This window comes from Crinia signifera, chromosome 6, assembly GCF_055691185.1.
Source record: "Crinia signifera chromosome 6, ASM5569118v1, whole genome shotgun sequence".
NCBI lineage: Eukaryota > Metazoa > Chordata > Amphibia > Anura > Myobatrachidae > Crinia > Crinia signifera.
In genome coordinates this window covers 254118791-254137893 of record NC_139222.1, presented here as the reverse complement: position 1 = coordinate 254137893, position 19103 = coordinate 254118791, and the positions used below count along the sequence as shown (strand labels likewise).

Here is a 19103-nt window from a genome sequence, read left to right as displayed (position 1 = left end):
GGCAGGCAGCGGGGTCGAGGCAGCGCGTCCCTGAGGTCCAGGTAGCGTGGGGCAGGCAGGGGGTCCCTGCGGTGGCTGGACAGTCAGCGGCGGGGTTCCCAACCACTGCAGGAACCCCGCCACTGCTCTTCCACCGCAGCGTTGGAAGCCTTGCAGCAGTGCTGGGGGATAGATGCCATGTTCTCCCACTCACCTGCCAGCCCGGCATCTCCCCACTGCCCTGCTCTCTTGTCACACTGTCTCCGGGGGGACCTACCCCGCTCTCCCTGCCTGATCACCCTGTGTCCAAGGCGAGGGGTTGCCCCATAATTTTCTTGCCCAGAGCTCCCTGAGACCTTAATCTGACCCTGCATCTTAGTAAATTTAACCCACAAACTTTAACTAATTCTATCATGTGTCTGTGGTTGGACATAAATAAGCAAAGACAATATCTGGAGATGACTATTTACCTCTACAGGAACCTTAAACTTCTCAACAGCTTTTAGTTCCACAAACAGTCTTATCCCGCTTTTTATGAGCTCGTGTTCGGACACTGGCAGGTCACTGAAGTGGAATTCATACAGCTCATACGCCGCTGGGTCTGGCAGCTCCTCTGTCTGTTCAAAGGAAGATAAACATTTCTGAGCATATGTATCTTGTTAGTCGGATCTAGACTCCTAACGGATGGGTCTGATTTGCTGAGGTTTCTCACTACTTATAATGGCCAATTGACAAAACTATTAAGAAAAATAACAGAAAGGCAGAAGCAATGCATTAAATAGCAGGTGATACACCCAAATAATTTTGTTTATTTCATGAGCCTGTGGTTCTCTGTCAAAGCATTGCAGTATCTCCAAGTTACAGAAGATACAGTGGAAGAGATTTATCAACGCTTGTAAAGAGATAATGTGGAGGGAGATAATATAGCATCCAAACAGCTCCTGTCATTTTCAAACACAATCTGTAACATGACAGTTGCTGATTGGTTGGTACTCAGGGCCTGACTAACCAATAGGCTGATTAGCGCTAGGTGCTGGGGAGACACAGCGTCTGCACAATACATTGTTTTGGGATGGGAGCACATCTTGGTGCCGCTGGAGTTAGGGTCGAGCAAGGTCTCCTGAGATCTCCACTGGGAACTGTGGGAGCAACAGTGCTTGCTGGGATTGTCACTGAGGCCGGGACACCGCTTCGGTTTTAGCCTACAGCGGCTGGAACCCTTAATTGGGCCCTGTTGGTACTTTACCTCTGCTGCATCTAATGTTTTAGCAGAGCACTTGGCTCCTATCACTGTGTAGGAACTGCCATTTTTGTGTCACCCCTGGGTGCATCTCGCGCCCCTCGCACACCCTTGTGATGCCACTATACCTATCTCTGCCTTGCTGAATCTCCCCCAGTGTGTCTTATCCACATTTCCAAAATTATCTGAAAATAATACTGTTGGAAGGTGTAAAGAAATAAATTATGGGATCAATTTTTAATTTGGCCACATCCATTGCTGGCTAATTTATATAATCATTCTACACAGGTCAAGTAACCAAACTACATTGGAAGTGGAACCTATTGGCTTGGTCATTATATGACTGAACACAAAGAGGTGAATGTATAAACTTAGAAGATACCCATAGCAACCAGTCAATTGTTATTTTGTAGTCTATGCTAGATAAATTATAGGTAGTTTCTAATTAGTTGCATTGAAAGACCTCCATTATATTTATCTCGGAAGCTTTAAATATATCCCCTAAAAGTAAATAACGGTCAACTGATCATAAGCTATTGAGGATAAGGGATACTGGGGCAGATGTATTAAGCCTGGAGAAGAGATAAACTGGAGATAAAGTGGAGATAACTTGGAAGAGTTAATGCACCAGCCAATCAGCTGTGTTTGAAATATGACAGTTAGGATCTGATTGGCTGGTGCCAGGCTTAATACATCTGCCCCAAAGATACCTAGATAAGGATCAGTGGATCTAGTGATCTCCTGTATCAATACTTACCAATAACTTCAGCAGTTCTTTTTCTTCACAGTCTTCTACATTTTTATTTAACTTTTCTTTTGTTTTCTATAAAAAAAAAAATGTGGTTACGGTAATGGCCTTTAGCTGTGTTTTCGTAACAAAATATAAAGTAACCTGAAGACACTTACCAAAATACTCTGCAGTTCTGTAGGGTTACATCTCAATTGGTTCATCAGCATCTCTTGGGCAATATCCTTCCTGTTCTCCAGTTTATTCATTTTCTCATAGGTGTCAGTGTTTAGAACGGACCACCCAAGGAACTGTGTCAGGGCCTGTAACAAGACAAAGTCACTGCCAAGCACTGCTGGTGCAAGGCAACCCCAACACAGGGTTCTGAGCAACAATACAATGTTGACAGCCAGAATGGTGACACATGATTTTAGGGTTAAGGATCGGTTAGGGTTAGTGCTAGGCTGTGATTACGATTAGGGTACAGTTAGGGATAGACTGTGACTAGGTTAGGGTAGAGGTATGGTTAGGGTAGACTTTGAGTTAGGTTGTGATGAAAGTTAGGCTATGATAAGGGTTAGGGCAGAGCTAGGCTGTGATTAAGGTTAGGGTAGAGAGGGTTAATCAGGACCCTCTGACGCTGTCAGTGTCATGTCAGCTGATGCAATAATGTATATATACTATGTACTTCTCCTACATTGTCTTGTACTGTAAATACCCATACACGGGGCGACCCGATGAATGCTCAGCACATAGCAGGACACCGGCTCAGCACACTGTGATGCTTTGTGCTGAGCGTTCCTGCTAAGTGGGGCTCACAGTGGTATAGGTAGGCACTAAAATAATGAGAAAGTAAGATCATTAAAGTTACAAGCCAAGATTGAGATTGGAGAAGAATGGTCAAGGCCAGTGTTGGCCTTGATCACTCTAAAGGTGCCCATACACATTACAATTATTGTATAAAATATTGTATACAATATCGCATCTCATTACATCTCAGTTTTGCGATGAGATGAGATCTAGTACAAAAAGTATGTGCTGCACATACTTTTTGTACTAGATCTCATCTCATTGCAAAACCGAGATGCAATGAGATGCGATATTGTATCCAATAATTGTAACGTGTATGGGCACCTTAAGTTGGGGCTAAGGGAATGGCAAAGTTTGCAAGAGCTCTGCAACAGAGTCATAGGAGGTAATGCAGTCATAGCAAATGCTCAGAACTAGAATCCTGTGCAAGAAGAGCAGAGAAGTGAGTGATGCTTCTGAGTTGCAGTAAAGCATGGTATCACAATTCATTTAATTTACTGCCATATATATTTACTTACTTCTGTGATTTGCTCATCATATTCATCAAATGGCTTCCCGTCTTTTCTATTGTAAAATGTAGCCACGCCCACAATCTCTTCTTTCTTGTTTACAATTGGCAGAGACAGCACATTTTTGATAGCCCATCCCGACTCGTCCACTGGCTCTTTCTACAATAAGTAAACAAAGATGATGCACTGCCGAACAACAAACATATTCTTCAGAGCGGTACAAATCAAGAAAAGTAGGATGTGTGATCTATTAATAACATAATAGCAAACGGTACTTGTGTAGTTTCACGGCGCCCGATATATCGGATGCAATATCGGCCAATATATCGATGCGATCCGAATTTGACCTGTTCATAACCCCGCTATCCACTATGCATGGAGTTGATCTTATATAGTGTGGTGGCCCGAAGCGTGGCGAGCGGACGCGGATTACTGCGCTCGCCACACTATATAAAATCAACTCCATGCGTAGTGGATAGTGGGGTTATGAACAGGTCAAAACTCGATTCGGATCGCATCCAATATATCGGCCGATATCGCATCCGAAGTATCGGCCGATATAGCATCCGAAATATCGGGTGCTGTGAAACTACACAAGTACCGAAAAATTTAATTCTGCAAAATGAATTTGGAATAAACTAAAAAATGATCTATGTAATAGTTATATGGGGGTGGGATGGAGGGGGACATGGTAGAATATCAGAGGGTGGAGCAGAGCAGTGGGTAGAGAGGGGTCAGAGCAGGAAAGACTGGGGGGGATTGGAGGGAGCAGGACAGAGCGCTGGGGCACTGATGTGACCCAGCATATGCTGGAACCCTTTACTAACAAATCAATTTTAAAACAAGGACAATTAGTGGAAATTTAAGTCTAAATAAGTAAAGTGAACTTCACCTGAAATTTGAAGTAGTCATCTGCTGCTGCATTCATCATGTTACAAATCTGAAGTGAGAAGAAGACTATATTAATTACAGACAAATAGGCTTAACATGAACATACTGATCTGCTACTTTTATCTATAAAAAGTTCCTTGGTCTTAAATTCAGTGCATTAGGTTAGTGCAGCATTTTTCAACCACTGTGTCATGGCGCACCAATGTGCCTTGAGATGTTCTCAAGTGTGCCACCAGATCTAGAGATGTCCACACCATTTTACAGCCACCACCAGTTCAACTGTTATTCACTCTTATGTTCATGTTAGGGCCAATGTATTTTATTTTTGTTACATGTGAAGACCAGTTTTTTTTTTTTTTTTTCATATGGGGGACAATGAGTTTTTTTTTTCCCCTGTGGGGTGGTGTGCCTTGGCAATTTTAATATCTTGTTTAGTGTGCCTCTAGTTGAAAAAGGGTGAAAATCACTGGGTAAGTGTGCAAAATCACTTATTCTACAGCATCAGATACAACTGTAAATATAACTTGCCTGTTGTCAGGTAATGACACTAGGCTATATGAAGCCCTTCACATAGTATTATACATTTTTAGACAACTGTATAAATACCATAGATTTTGGGCATGTACAGTATGCTGGTGTGCCCCATTGGTATTTATAACCAGGGGTGAAAGAGTGCATCCACAGGTCCCATAGAAGAACTTAGCTAGGGAGCTGGCAATACCACTGTAGCTTCAGCAATGTCAGTGCAACTGTCTTCATTACTAACAATAATTGTTAGCTTTGGCCATAAAATAAAGAAAAAAAATGTCTACATTGTGTAACAAATAATTGTGGAACTGCCATGGGTGCAACTTCCACCCTATAAGCAGCCACACTTCCTGCATTCATGGTAGTGCCACCACTTTCTAACCCATGCCAAACACATGGCTCTTCCCTTTATACTAAATGCTGACAATAACTGTTAGAACAACGTATAACAGTGTTTCTTAACTCCAGTTCTGCCACACCCCAAAAGCTCATCTTTTTGAGGATATTACTTCAAGCAACACTTATGCTACCCATACACTTGTGAGATATTGCATGCAATCATTTGATTTTGACCACATCTGGCCACAGGGACCATTCGACGCGATGCTCGGGCCCGCCAGTCAAATGTTGCATCAATAGATAGTATGTGCTGGACATATCGAATTGCAAGAGCAATTAAAAACCACATGCGGTCACTCTAATGCAATCCGCTGGTGCGGGGTGGAGGGAACACTTTTGGCAGCGTGGGGTTTGTGTAGATGGGGCCGGAGGGACCTCTGAGCGCTGTGGAAGAGGAGGGCAGAGGCTAATGGAGTAGCATAGCGCTAGAAGTAGCACTAGGGGACAGCAGGGGTCAGCAGTGGTGGCAGAATTGTTTAAAACACTGGCTAGTCCTCTGATTGGCTGAGCTCTCTCAGACAATCAGAGGCCCGCCTAGTGTTTTACACAATTCTGCTGCTGCCCTAGCCCCCTGCTGCCTACTAGCGCTACTTCTAGCACTATGCTACTCCACCACCCTCTGCCCGCGCTCTTCCAGGACCCGATGTGCCATCACAAGATGGCATGCGACATCGGGTGCTGAAATGGGGCAAGTTTTGCACCATAAGATATGATCGGATTCGATGTTCATCGCACTTGGATGTTGCATTGAATCCGATCGCATAAGTGTATGGGTAGCATTAGATTATCAATAGAATGTTACACGCAATTTAATAAATAATAAAAGACAAATGATGTGTTATTTTTCAGTTAGTGATTTTACTAGCTCCTACTGAATTGATGGGCTGCATCCTCAAGAAAATAGGCTTAGTCCCACCAAATTCCACTTTGTTTACCTTACAACATAGTAAATGCCAAAATTGGAACAAAATTAGCTGTAGCACCAATCAACATTGACTCCACCCTGGATCCTTTGAGACCCACCTAGATAAGACCAAACGCCCATATTTCATATAAGTCACACCCTCTATCATGACGTATCATGGGTGCAATATAAGTGAATAGCACAGTACTTTCTTGGCATTTTCCTTTTATATGTAAAACAAAGGAAAAATTTACTTACCATTCCATTCTCAGCAACATATGTTGGCAGCCCGCTGACAAGAGACCAGTGATCCTCAGGTGGTGTACTTTAATTGCAGAACATAACACAAGTTACCCTGCAGGTATATTTAAACAACCACTATCGCTTTATCACTATATTGCTATTGTTAATGTTATATTCTCTTACGGGATAACTTTAATCTCTTCTTTTCCATGCAAAAGATAATCAATAATCTTGTAAAAATTAATTTCCTGAGCAAAAAAAGAAAAAACAATTGTGAATTTATACTCCTGACCATCAATGTGAATTAACATTACATTAAATTCAATAAAAATAGCACAAATTTTTGAAACCCACGTCTTTGCTATTTGTCATATCACTATGATATTAATCTGACATCTCAAAATGTGAAAATGACTGCAATCCCAATAATAATTCTCACAGCCTAATTAATCAAGTATAGAGTTGTAGAAAATTCACTAGGGCCTGATTAAAAAACACAAGTAGTTTTGCATCTGGAACAATCCCTGATGCAGTGCAAGGGGTGTCAATACAATTATATATTTTTTTGTATGTAGGGTAAATACTGAATGCTTTTGCGTGTAGGCCACAAATAATAGGCGGAACCTCTCTCAAATCTAAATCTCTTGGCATATTATAAATCTACTTCACCTGCAGTGTAACATGGTTTCCCCAAGGTGCAATGGCATCACTATTCAGGTGCAGGGGGTATGACCAGCACCAAGGTGTCACCCCCAAAAGGAATGATACCCACATGCAAGACGCCACTGAAGTCAGCTCCGTCTGCGGGGTCAGCCAGCATCTCCGGGGATGCTGGCCACACCCCTTGAGCGAAGAAAATGGGGTTCCCCATAAGGCCATGCTCCTTTTAAAATATGCATCATCCCCTTTTCAGGCACCACGTGCAGTTACTTGCTGTTTGTTTGCTTTGCTCCTAACTCAGAATTAGCCTCTGTAAAAAAGATTACGGAATATATCTTATTTTTGCCTACCCTCCCAGAAGTTGTGGGAGACTCAAGATATTTTGGGTATTCCTGCGCAGCCTCAGAATAGTAATTAGCTCCCCCACAACCCCGGTTGCTTCGTAGTAAAGCCAGCAGGATGGGGAGATCAACCGGTGAATTCCAGTGTTGGTAATCACATAATTTAGCCCCGCCCCCTCCCCGAAGGTGCATGCATTACTGGCATATTCCCAAATTGGGGACCAAGTCTAATGACATGACTGTCTGTCCCCACCCCTGAAGTGCCATGCAGTGTGTCCTTTCCAGGCTTTTTCCTGTATGCTGAATTTCCACATTCATTAGAGTAATACAATCTTTTATCCCTTATAATGTAAGTAAATGACTGCAGAGGTGAACGAGTCTATTGAGTACTGTTCTATGTGTAATTAAGAACACAAGAAACGATATACTGTAATTTACCAACAAAACAAAATACAGTACTTCTTCATGGTACTATACAGTATGCATTGGCCACAAATGTATGTAGGGGTATGCTGCCCTAATCACTGTTCTATATAAACAAAATATACATTTAAAACGCTACATACATATTGTATTGTGAATTTATTATACAATGAAATATCATTATCTTCCAGAATTGTTTGACTTTTTATCCATTCAGACCACAACAAAATGGCTGCCTCCACTTTACGTTAACTATAAGTATGTGTTAAGAAAGTCAAGGGCAGGAAGCGGTTGTTATTAGTGTTTTCTGCATATGAAGTAGAAAAATATACATTTATAACATAAAGCTCTTACAAACCCTTCCATCGGGGGTCTTTGGTCCTTTATAAGGTGGTACTTCTCCTAGTTTAATTGGCCATTCTTCATAGAACTCCTACACAGCCAGAAGAACATGTAAAAATGAGACATACAAGAAAAAGACAAAAACAATAAGAATACAAGAATAAGACATTTATGAAGCTTTTATATTGACTTTATGGTCCTTATCAGATGTAGATGTACATATTCTGCTCACATGAAATGGTGCCACTCTCACCCCGTACATAAAATACCTAAAACAACAAAAACTAAATTGTTCTACTAAAAAAAGTATCATTAGTAAATCCACCTCCATTTTACATCTGTGCAACTGAAAAAATAATGTTATAACTCATATATATATATATATATATATATATATATATATATATATATATATATATGTATTTGATGTATTTCTTAGCTGCCTTAATATAGATATAAACATAAATATAGCGCTAATGTTTTTAAGATATTTTAGCATTTTGTTGCATTATTTGTAGAAAATAAACTATTTAAATACTATATAATAAAGCAGGCAATGCTCCTTTCAATTCACTAAATGCGGACTATATACCAGAGTTAACTACTGACCAGATTGTGTTTTTTGTTTTTTATTTACATTTTATTTTATTTTTTCATTTATTAATTTAGTATTCAATTATTGTCTATACTATATGTGTCTTGTTGTTTATATCTTATTAAATGAATGTACTGTACATTCATATTTTAGACCTTGAGCGCTTTCTAATCTACCTTCTATTTATTTAAATACTAAGTGGAATGTAATTTTTGCACACATAAGGACTAATCAAATTAGCCAAATTGTGAAGTTAGGGTTGCATTGTGTGTAAATTAAATTTTTTACTAATAAATTTGTTCCGTATTGCTGCTGCCAGCCGCTTCTCTTCCACTGTTGGGAGAGTACACTTTGCTTTTAGGTACAGCATTAATAATAATACTGATATTTATATCTTCTGACTGTGGTAGGGGTAAATGGTGAGATGCGAGCACCAGAGGAGAGGGAGTTGGCCGACTGTACACTCTTGTAATCATTTTTGATACTCAGTAATGTAGGTGATTAATCCCTAGTAAAATGCACCTAAAATGATAATGGGTGACATTTATTAGAGGTCGATGTTGGGTTTTTGGCGATTTTTATCGCAAAAACTGCCGTTTTCGCACTTTTTCCCAAATTCGCATAATTAATGAGATGCGAAAATCGGCAAAAAATGCGGGATTTGCCGCGAAATCGCACTTTCTGAAAGTGCGATTTTTTTAACTCCGGAATTCACATCCGGATGTTTTCCCCATTGAAAAATATACAATTTGCATATTTAATGAGATGCGAATTTGGAAATCGCCAAAAAAAAATGGTCTAAACATCAAAAAAAAAATAGACCTGATCCTGACTGGCGATTTTGTCCGAAACATGGCGATTTTGTCAGAACCATGCACAGATCATTGTGATCTGTGTATGGTTCTTTGGTAAAATATGTGTAAAAATAAAAAAAATCGCGTGGGGTCCCCCCTCCTGTACATAAGCAGCCCCGGGCCCATTGAGCCGGACCTGGTTCCAAAAATACGGGGGACAAAAAGCGTAGGGGTCCCCCGTATTTCTGAAACCAGCCCCGGATTCTTGGACCGGTCCTGGTTCCTAAAATATGGGGGACAAAAAATCTGGGGGTCCCCCGTATTTTGAAACCAGCATCGGGCTCCAACAGCCCACAGTGTCATGCCACAGCCGGGGGACACTTTTTACACAAGGTCCCCCGGCCGTACCATGAGCACCGTGGCTGGTCAGCCTTGGACGGGGTACCTGGAGGAGTGGGGACCCGACCAATAAAGGGGTCCCCCCCCAGGCTTCACCCATCCAGGGCTGAAGCCCGGGGCTGTCACCGGCGTCCCTGGCCATTGGACGCCGGCCTGATAGGGTTAAATTCACATTCCTAACATTGCTTAATACAGGAGAAGTGCCAGCAGACCTCCCCCGCATGCTGGAACTTGGAGAACCACAAGTCCCAGCATGTGGGGCATTAATGGGCCCGCTGGGACTTGTAGTCCACCTGTAAAAAGTATGTTAAAATAAAACACACACACAGAAAAGTAAAACTTTATTAAACACACACACACACACACATCTCACTTTTACACCAATATACATACGGATCCAGGATCCAGCGCTGGTCTCCCTTCTGCAGCAGAGAGCCGGCTACCCCCGCACTGACAGCGGGGACAACCGGCTTTCTCCGATGCAGCTAACAGCTTCTGTCGCGTTGTCCCAGCGCAACAGAGGCTGAGAGCATCTTCGGCTTATGCGTCTCCATGGAGACGCATAGCTCAGCCAAACAGGGCTGAGCTATGCGTCTCCATGGAGATGCATCGCCCAATCATGCTCTCAGCCTGTGTCGCGCTGGGACAACGCGACAGAAGCTGTTAGCTGCATCGGAGAAAGCTGGTTGTCCCCGCTGTCAGTGCGGGGGTTGCCGGCTCTGCTGCAGAAGGGAGACCAGCGCTGGATCCTGGATCGGTATGTATATTGGTGTAAAAGTGAGATGTGTGTGTGTGTATGTAATAAAGTTTTACTTTTCTGTGTGTGTGTTTTATTTTAACATTCTTTTTACAGGTGGACTACAAGTCCCAGCGGGCCTATTAAGGCCCCGCATGCTGGGACTTGTGGCTCTCCAAGTCCCAGCATGCGGGGGAGGTCTGCTGGCACTTGTAGTTCTCCTGTATTAAGCAATGTTAGGAATGTGAATTTAACCCTATCAGGCCGGCATCCAATGGCCAGGGACGCCGGTGACAGCCCCGGGCTTCAGCCCTGGACGGGTGAAGCCTGGGGGGGACCCCTTTATTGGGGGGGTCCCCACTCCTCCAGGTACCCCGTCCAAGGCTGACCAGCCACGGTGCTCATGGTACGGCCGGGGGACCTTGTGTAAAAAGTGTCCCCAGGCTGTGGCATGACACTGCGGGCTGTTGGCGCCCGGTGCTGGTTTCAAAATACGGGGGACCCCCAGATTTTTTGTCCCCTGTATTTTTGGAACCAGGACCGGTCCAAGAGTCCGGGGCTGGTTTCAGTAATACGGGGGACCCCTACTCTTTTTGTCCCCCGTATTTTTGGAACCAGGTCCGGCTCAATGAGCCCGGGGCTGGTTATGTACAGGAGGGGGGACCTCACGCCATTTTTTTTTTTTAATGACAAAATCGCACATTTCACCAAAATCGCACCTTTTCATGACCAAAAATCGCACTTTTTCATGACCAAAAATCGCCCTATATCGCACTTCCTCGCACTTTTCACGCCGAAATACACACCTCATTAAATATGGGAATTCGCTGCAAAAATGCGATTTAAAAAAAGGCGATATAGGGCGATTTGAGAATAAAATCGCATTTTCTCAAAAACGGTCAACCCACTAAATCTCGCCCAATGTGTCTAATGTGTCGGTACTTGTTTCCTAGCAGGGCACCCAAATTTCCTACGTACGTTAACATAGTGAAATCACATTGCATCGCATAGGCCATTTTAGTGGCGTGCGATGCGATTTTTTCATGTAATTTATTCACTGCTCTGTGTGCCCCAGGGGATTGCTTCGCATCGCATCGCACCTCCCGCAAAATCGTATGCGATCGCATGCGATTTTATAGGGTGTGCGATGCCATTAGCTATACAATAATATCATTGTATGACATACAATGATGTTTTACGCATCCCCCCCCCACTATCCACGCCACCTCGAAGCGTGGCGAGCGGCGGCGGAACGCGTCCTCCGACGTTTTCATACCCCCACTATCCACGTCGGCGTGGAGTTGAATTCATATAGTGCGGCGAGCGCAGCGAGCCACCGAGCCCACGCTTCGGGCTCGCCACACTGTATAAAATCAACTCCACGCCGACGTGGATAGTGGGGGTATGAAAAGGTTGGAGGACGCGTTCCGCCGCCGCTCGCCACGCTTCGGGGTGGCGTGGATAGTGGGGGGGGGGTGCCTAAAACCTCTTTGTATGTCATACAATCATATTATGTATAGCTAATGTAGTCACATGCAATTTTGCAGGAGGTGCGATGCGATGAGATCCCCTGGGGCATACAGAGCAGTAAATAAATTACATAAAAAAATCGCATTGCATCGCACACCACTAAAATGGCCCATGCGATGCGATTTTCCTACGCAGAATAGCCACTAAGCAATTTGCTTAATGGGCGCCCGACTAGGAAACAAGTACCAATGTGTCTTGTTACCTGTCTGTCCCTCTGATCCCCGGAGATCTGCTATAATCATTAGGCACAGTTATGTTCCTGGTGAGTCTGATCCAATACTCCCAGAAAAGCTCTCGGCCTTTCTCTTTTTCTATTGTGTTCCATTCCACTCATCGCAAACTACTTTCAGACGCACTATGCAAGTGAGCCGAAATAGCATCTTTTCTGATCAGTGGAACATTTTTGTTATCACTGTATCTCTGCTCTTTGTGTGGTTAGACTATATTTTACTCTTTTGTATCACAGGACATTTAAATCGATCAATGTATGTGGAACTAGTCACCTTCTCCTTTGTCATGTCCAGCAACGCAACTGAGTAGCGCTCGCAGTTCAAGTATATCCTGACAGTGTATAGAGCTTTGTGAAACTGTCGCTCGATGTCCGTCAGTTCTTCAAACACCTTGTTGGCGCTCCAAAGCAAGATCTGCGCAGAGAGAACAAAGTCACTGCTTACAAAAAGACAAAAACAAACATCTTTGCAAACTCATCTTTAAAAAATACTTTTATCACAGTTGTTTCTTCTACTCTTGAATTCTTTAGTTTACATGCTACCAAGATCATATTCAAGTTTTGTGTTTTTGAAGACCTGATTCCTTTAGACATTTTGCCCCATGCTGACCAGGTGTGGGATGATTCCAGCTATTATAGTGGGACTTCACCCTGCTTATCTTACTGTTAATGCAGGTCCAACCCAACTCAGGATAGTCCAATGCTGGTTGTTGTCCTTGTGCCGAAGAAGCCATGCTGCTTTTCCCTGGCATTATGGCTAACCAGACAAGAATATGAGTGCTGGTGTTTGGATCAATTTTGCTCTTTCGAGAGTGGGGCTTTTCTTTTATTTATTTTTATTTATTCTACAAACCAGTCATAAACATCATCATTATTATCAAGCTGAGATTCAAGTAACGCAAAATACTGAGATAAGAAGCAAAATTGTATTCAACTCTACATATGGGTCCAACTTCTAAGGCTCTGCCCAGTAGATTATTTTAACATGTTTAATATGTCACTGTAACTTCAATTGCTGTTATTAACATTTGCATGGCACAGAAATCAGGTCCTCTCAGTGAAATGTAAAAAAAACCTGCCCCCCAACCCGGCTTCAGTGCTAAGTGTGAGGCGCAAGCTCCCTCAAACCCGGCACCAGTGGAAGCTGCACGGCACAAGCCCCCTCAACTAAAACCCCCCACCATCCAGGGAAAGAGAGAGGCGAACACCGGGGAAACCTGTTTGCTAGGCTGCGTATATATTCACCACTCAAATGCCCCCCCCTGGTGAACGAATTGAAAAGTCAACCTGGACTGACTTTTCCAGCCTCCGCTATCCGCCAAATTCGTGGCGGGCACTGAAATCATGCCAGCCAGCCGCCAGCCCCAGCATAGAAACACCTGCGTTCGAAGGTGTCTGTCCAGTGTTTTCATGGCCCGCCCACCGTTTTTGTCGGCACGCTCATGACTCACTATGTGGACTTCTGCGTCCATCCCCTGGCTGCCACCCTGCCCCATCTCCAAGTGAGTGATTGCTCTGGAAAGTGTGAAACGCGCCAAAGGCTTTAGCTTTTTTCGCGTTTTAACATGCAAATATTCACGCATGCGCCAACCCCGACCATCGGCCTCAAAGTCTCCCTGCCAAAAACCTGTGCTACACAATCACATCATAAAGTACAATGCACAGCTCTAATTGGCTCGGAACCATGGAACACTTCTAGCGATGCTTAAATCAATCTTTTACCTGGCTTTTTCTGGTTTCAATGCCATGGAGGTAGGACACATGGTAGTGGTGAAGAACAATGGATATGAAATCTAGATATTTAGTGAAGACCTGCAAAAGTCCATAAAAAATATTACATTTCTACAGTATGTAACAGGTAAATGTTGTGCTGCACTAGTATGAAATAACATTATGTTACCTCTTCATCCTCCTTTGAAAATGCTGGTGCATTCTGTTTGTTAATGGCCATTATAACAGCTATAACCTCCTTTCCATACAGAATCGGTGTAGCCAATAAATTGTTCGTAGTACACTTGGTCTGCTTGTCTGCGAAGTCTGAGAAATGGGTGTTCTGGATAGAAAAAGACAATGTACAGTAATTCCCCTTATTGTACACACACTGTAATGGAGACTTTTCATTTGAAAACATTTTCTGCTTTAAATATCGCAGCTAAATCGCCAAAATCCAGACACCAGTTGCAACTAGCGGGTTACTACATTTGGGCCAAAGTGTTGCAATCCAGTGTAATTGATTAATTTGTCTCAGAAAAGCAACGCAAAGTGAGATAGAGCTGTAAAGGAAAATACTCCCACCTGGAGTAAAAATGAGGGGGAAATGTAAGTAGAGGTGGTAAGTGTCACATGCACTATAAATAGCACTATTTAACACCTGTGCTCTACACAATGGACCCAACAGGACGAAGGAGAAAGAATGGAAGGAAGGAAGGAAAGAAAGAAAGTATGGTAGGAAGGAAGGAAAAAAAGGAAAGAAAGAGAAAGAAAGAAAGAATGAATTAATTGATAGAAATCATAGAATAAAGGAAAGAAAGAAAGATAGGAACAAATGAAAGAGAGAAAGGAAGGAAAAAAGAAAGAAAGGGTAGAAGAAAGGAAGAAAGGGAAAATGAAGGAAGGAAGAAAGAAAGAAAGAAAGAAAGAAAGAAAGAAAGAAAGAAAGAAGGAAAGGATAGAAGGAAGTAAAAGGAAGAAAGAAAGAAAGAAAACATAGAAGAAATAAAGAGAAAGGAAGGAAGGATAGAAGTAAGAAAGGAAGAAAGAAATTGGGAAGGAAGAATAGAAGAAAGGAAGACTAGAAGAAAGAAAGACACAAAGAAGAGAAAGATAGAAGAAGAAAGAAAGAGGGAAGGAAGGAAGGAAGGACAGAAGAAAGTGAAAGTAAAGAAAGAACAAAAGAAATAGAGAGAAAGGAAGGAAAGAAAGAAATAGAAGAAGGAAGGATAGAAGAAAGAAAGAAAAATAAGGAAAGGATAGACTAAAGGAAGTAAAGAAAGAAAGGATAGAAAGGATAGAATAAAGGAAAGAAAGATAGGAAATAATGAAAGAGAAAGAAAGAAAGGAAGGAGGGAGGGACAGAAGAAAGAAAGGAAGAAAGAAAGAGAAAGAAATAAATAAAGGAAGGATAGAAGAAAGGAAGAAAGAGAAAAGGAAGAAAGAAAGAAAGGACAGAAGAAAGGAAGTAAAAAGGAAGAAAGAAAGAAAAGATAGAAGAAAGGAAGTGAAAAGGAAGAAAGAAAGCGGGAAGGAAGGATAGAAGAATAGAAGGAGGAAAAGAGAGTATCAATGAAAGACAGAAAGAAAGAATAGAAGGATAGAAGAAGAAAGAAAGAGGGAAGGAAGTACAGAAGAAAGAAAGTGAAAGTAAAGAAAGAAAGAGAAAGGAAGGAAAGAAATAGAGGAAAGAAGGATCGAAGAAAGAAATAAAGAAAGAGATAGGAAAGGAAGGAAGGATAGAAGAAAGAAAGAAAGAAAGAAAAGGATAGTAGGCTAAAATACTAATAAATACATAATGTAGATATTGCTGTAGACAGCCAGAATCTTGGCCATGAGGTTTTGCATAGACTTCATAACTAACCCTAACAGCTTAACCCTAAACCAAAACCTAACTTAAACCAGGTAATATTGACATTATGACGGAATTAATTTTACACCAATAAAACATACTTAAAGTCTAGGGAACGGGGGCCGGTTGGGAGAAAACGCTCAATCATCTCGTAGGAGCCAGTATCTATGACCACACATTACCCAATTATTGTCACTGGAAAGTCAATGCACAGCCCTACAGTTCCCTTTAATTTGGCTAAAGTACTGTATTTATCTGAGTTTAAACATTGTTTCATTTATATTATTTCAGGTGAAGATAAAGTTGCTGTTGCCCTACTGTCTGGCTCCTCTATTGGTATAAATAAACATAGCTGTTATAAGACTCTTCATCCCTGCTCAGTAAAATAAATAACTGAGACTCAGAAAACAAAAAGACCATAGTGCAATATTGTCTTATTGGTGAAGATGGCAGTTTCACACCCAAGACTGCTTCACCTCCTTGAGGGGGTTATTCTGTTTGGTACGGTGGGACCGTATACGGGCGGATCGGTTTTTTTTTTCATTTGCGCATGCGTATCTTTCGCAAAACGCATGTGCGGCGACCGCACACCGCTCACGGACGGGTCTCTCCGTGCGAAAAAAACCTGTCCGCAAGAACACGGTCATTGTGGGCGGCATGTTGGCGTTTTTATGGGAGCGGCCGGAATAATGAATACTGGGCGTAAACATGGGCGTACAGGGAGGTGTGCACACAAAATGCACGGTGCCACAACCGCCTCGATCGGCGAACGCACCGTGCATTTTGGACCAAAAATAGGCGGACTCCAAAGATAGCTCCAGACCACCCCTAGAGATACCGTATGAGAGCAGACGCCTGAGTCTTCTAATTAACACTGATTACTACACCTGAATGTAATAAGCAATGCTGCAGGCTATTAAGTGAAAACCATTATTTCACTACCTGCAAGCCACACACAGCCCTCAAACACATTGGAACCTTGGGCCTTATTTTGGTTCATTCTTTCTGACAAAATCCTTCTTAGATGGACAAAACCATGTGCACTGCAGGGGGGGCAGATGTAACATGTGCAGAGAGAATTAGATTTGGGTGAGTAATTTTGATTCTGTGCAGGGTAAATACTGACTGCTTTATTTTTACACTGCAATATAGATCTCACTTTGAAGTAAAACCCCACCCAAATCTAATTCTCTCTGCACAAGTAACACCTTCCCCACCTGCAGTGCACATGGTTTTGCCCATCTAAGAAGGATTTTGTCAGAAAGAATTAACCAAAATAAGGCCCCTTATCTTTCTACACTTCTCAACATGTAAAGGTTGGTTTAATTTGAGGTAATATTCATTCTAAGACCTGCTTATATATGTCAAGGTAGTTATTTTACAACCATCTACACCCATTCAGAAAGTGTTTTTGTATACTTTAAAAAGCAGGACACTCAGTTCACAGAAATCGACATGTGTCAACTTTTTCACTGTAACACAAACATACCAGTTTTTTCTTAGGAAAAATACACATAAACCACTTCTAAGAGCAACAATGATGTATTTGGACTCAATTTCTACTTGCACTGTGGCGTACGCTCAGATATACGGAAGGTGTCGGTGTGAAAACGGACGAGATCTGTCCGTGCACTTTGGCGTACGCTCTGATGTACGCCAGGTATCGGTGGCTAAGAGGGAGATCCGTCCGTACACGGTGGCGTACGCTCAAGTGTACACCACTCCCCATTGTCTGTGTTTGTGACCGTCCGTGTGCGGCTGTTCTGTGGGACTTGTGCGGGAAACGCACGGTGAGAAGGACCGTACGTACGTTTCACCGACCTAACCAGAATAAGGCCCTTAGTTCCTATGTGGACTTGATAAAAATAGACATAGTGCAATATCGTTTGATAGAAAACCACAGTAAATTTATTAGACACACTCACACGCTAAGTATAAAAACAAGCGTATACACCCTTAACGGTAACGGATTCCGTTAATACTCAGGAAAGCGTTCACCTCACATCTGGAAACCACAAAAGACCAAAAGCAGTAAAAGAATCTTTATGCCCACATCGGTCAGTGCGGTTCTGTTTGGTGGCGATTGATAAGCTATCAAATCTCACCCTGGGCAGAGATTTACTAACTGTGCAGTGGATGTCAGTAATTTCTGCTCATGTGGATTGATGTATAGCGCCACTTGTGAGTACTAGTTATATATATATATTAGAGATGTGCGGCGGCCACTTTTTCGGGTTTTGGTTTTGGATCTGGATCTCCCTTCGTGTTTTGGATCTGGATTGGTTTTGGCAAAACCACCCTTGTGGGTTTTGGTTTTGGATCTGGATTTTTATGAAAAAATGCTAAAAATGGCTAAAATAACAGAATGTGGGCCTGTTTTTGCCCCTAAAGTATTATTAACCTCAATAACATTAGTTTCCACTCATTTCTAGTAAATTTTGATTACTTCACAGCTTACAAAATTGTTTTCATTTACTGTAGTTGGGCCAAAAGGGTATACAGAGGTAGCTGGATGACTAAGCTAAGCGACAGCAGTGGGCATCACATACATGTGGACCTTACACTTCCAACCTGGCAGAGCGGCACTGCAGGGGCAGACAGGGTGGCAGTTTAATAAACTATCCCAAAAAAAGAGAAATGCTCCAAACAGCAAATACAAAGAGGTATTGGCCTTGTCATGACTGGTGGTAGCAGCTTCAGCACTCCCACTATTTCCTCCTCCATCATCCTCCAAAAATGTTTTTTTATTTTATTTATTACTTTTATCTATTTTTCTTACTTTACACTGGACACAGCCTGTCACACTGGACACAGCCCCTTGGACACTGGACACTGCCCCTGGACACAGCCCCTGGACACTGGACACAGCCTGTCACCCTGGACACAGCCCCTGGACAATGGACACAGCCTCTGGACACAGCTCCTGTACACTGGACACAGCCGTCACACTGGACACAGCCCCTGGACAATGGACACAGCCGTCACACTGGACACAGCCTCTGGACACCGCCCCTGGACACAGCTCCTGTACACTGGACAATGGATATATGTCACGCTGGACACTGGATATATGCCATCACACAATGGTTAGATGTCACACTGGCCACTGGATATATGTTGTCACACTGGACACAGGATATATGTCGTTACACTGGACACAGGATATATGTCGTCACACTGGACACAGGATATATGTCGTCACACTGGACACTGGATATATGTCGTCACACTGGACACTGGATATATGTCACGCTGGACACAG

At 42.6% G+C, this 19103-nt stretch overlaps 1 protein-coding gene across 1 annotated transcript in view; it reads right to left on the bottom strand.

The window, feature by feature from the left end:
* Positions 1-19103, bottom strand: part of PDE6C (phosphodiesterase 6C) — a 90709-nt gene that overhangs the window by 25964 nt on the left and 45642 nt on the right. The window contains exons 2-12 of the mRNA XM_083149366.1: positions 14180-14332; positions 14002-14091; positions 12554-12694; positions 8013-8087; positions 6414-6478; positions 6246-6312; positions 4158-4205; positions 3275-3424; positions 2126-2269; positions 1977-2042; positions 450-596 (exon numbers count right to left, since the gene is read on the bottom strand). Of these exons, the coding sequence (XP_083005492.1) occupies positions 450-596; positions 1977-2042; positions 2126-2269; positions 3275-3424; positions 4158-4205; positions 6246-6312; positions 6414-6478; positions 8013-8087; positions 12554-12694; positions 14002-14091; positions 14180-14332 (1146 nt within the window). The remainder of the gene's footprint in view (positions 1-449; positions 597-1976; positions 2043-2125; positions 2270-3274; positions 3425-4157; positions 4206-6245; positions 6313-6413; positions 6479-8012; positions 8088-12553; positions 12695-14001; positions 14092-14179; positions 14333-19103) is intronic.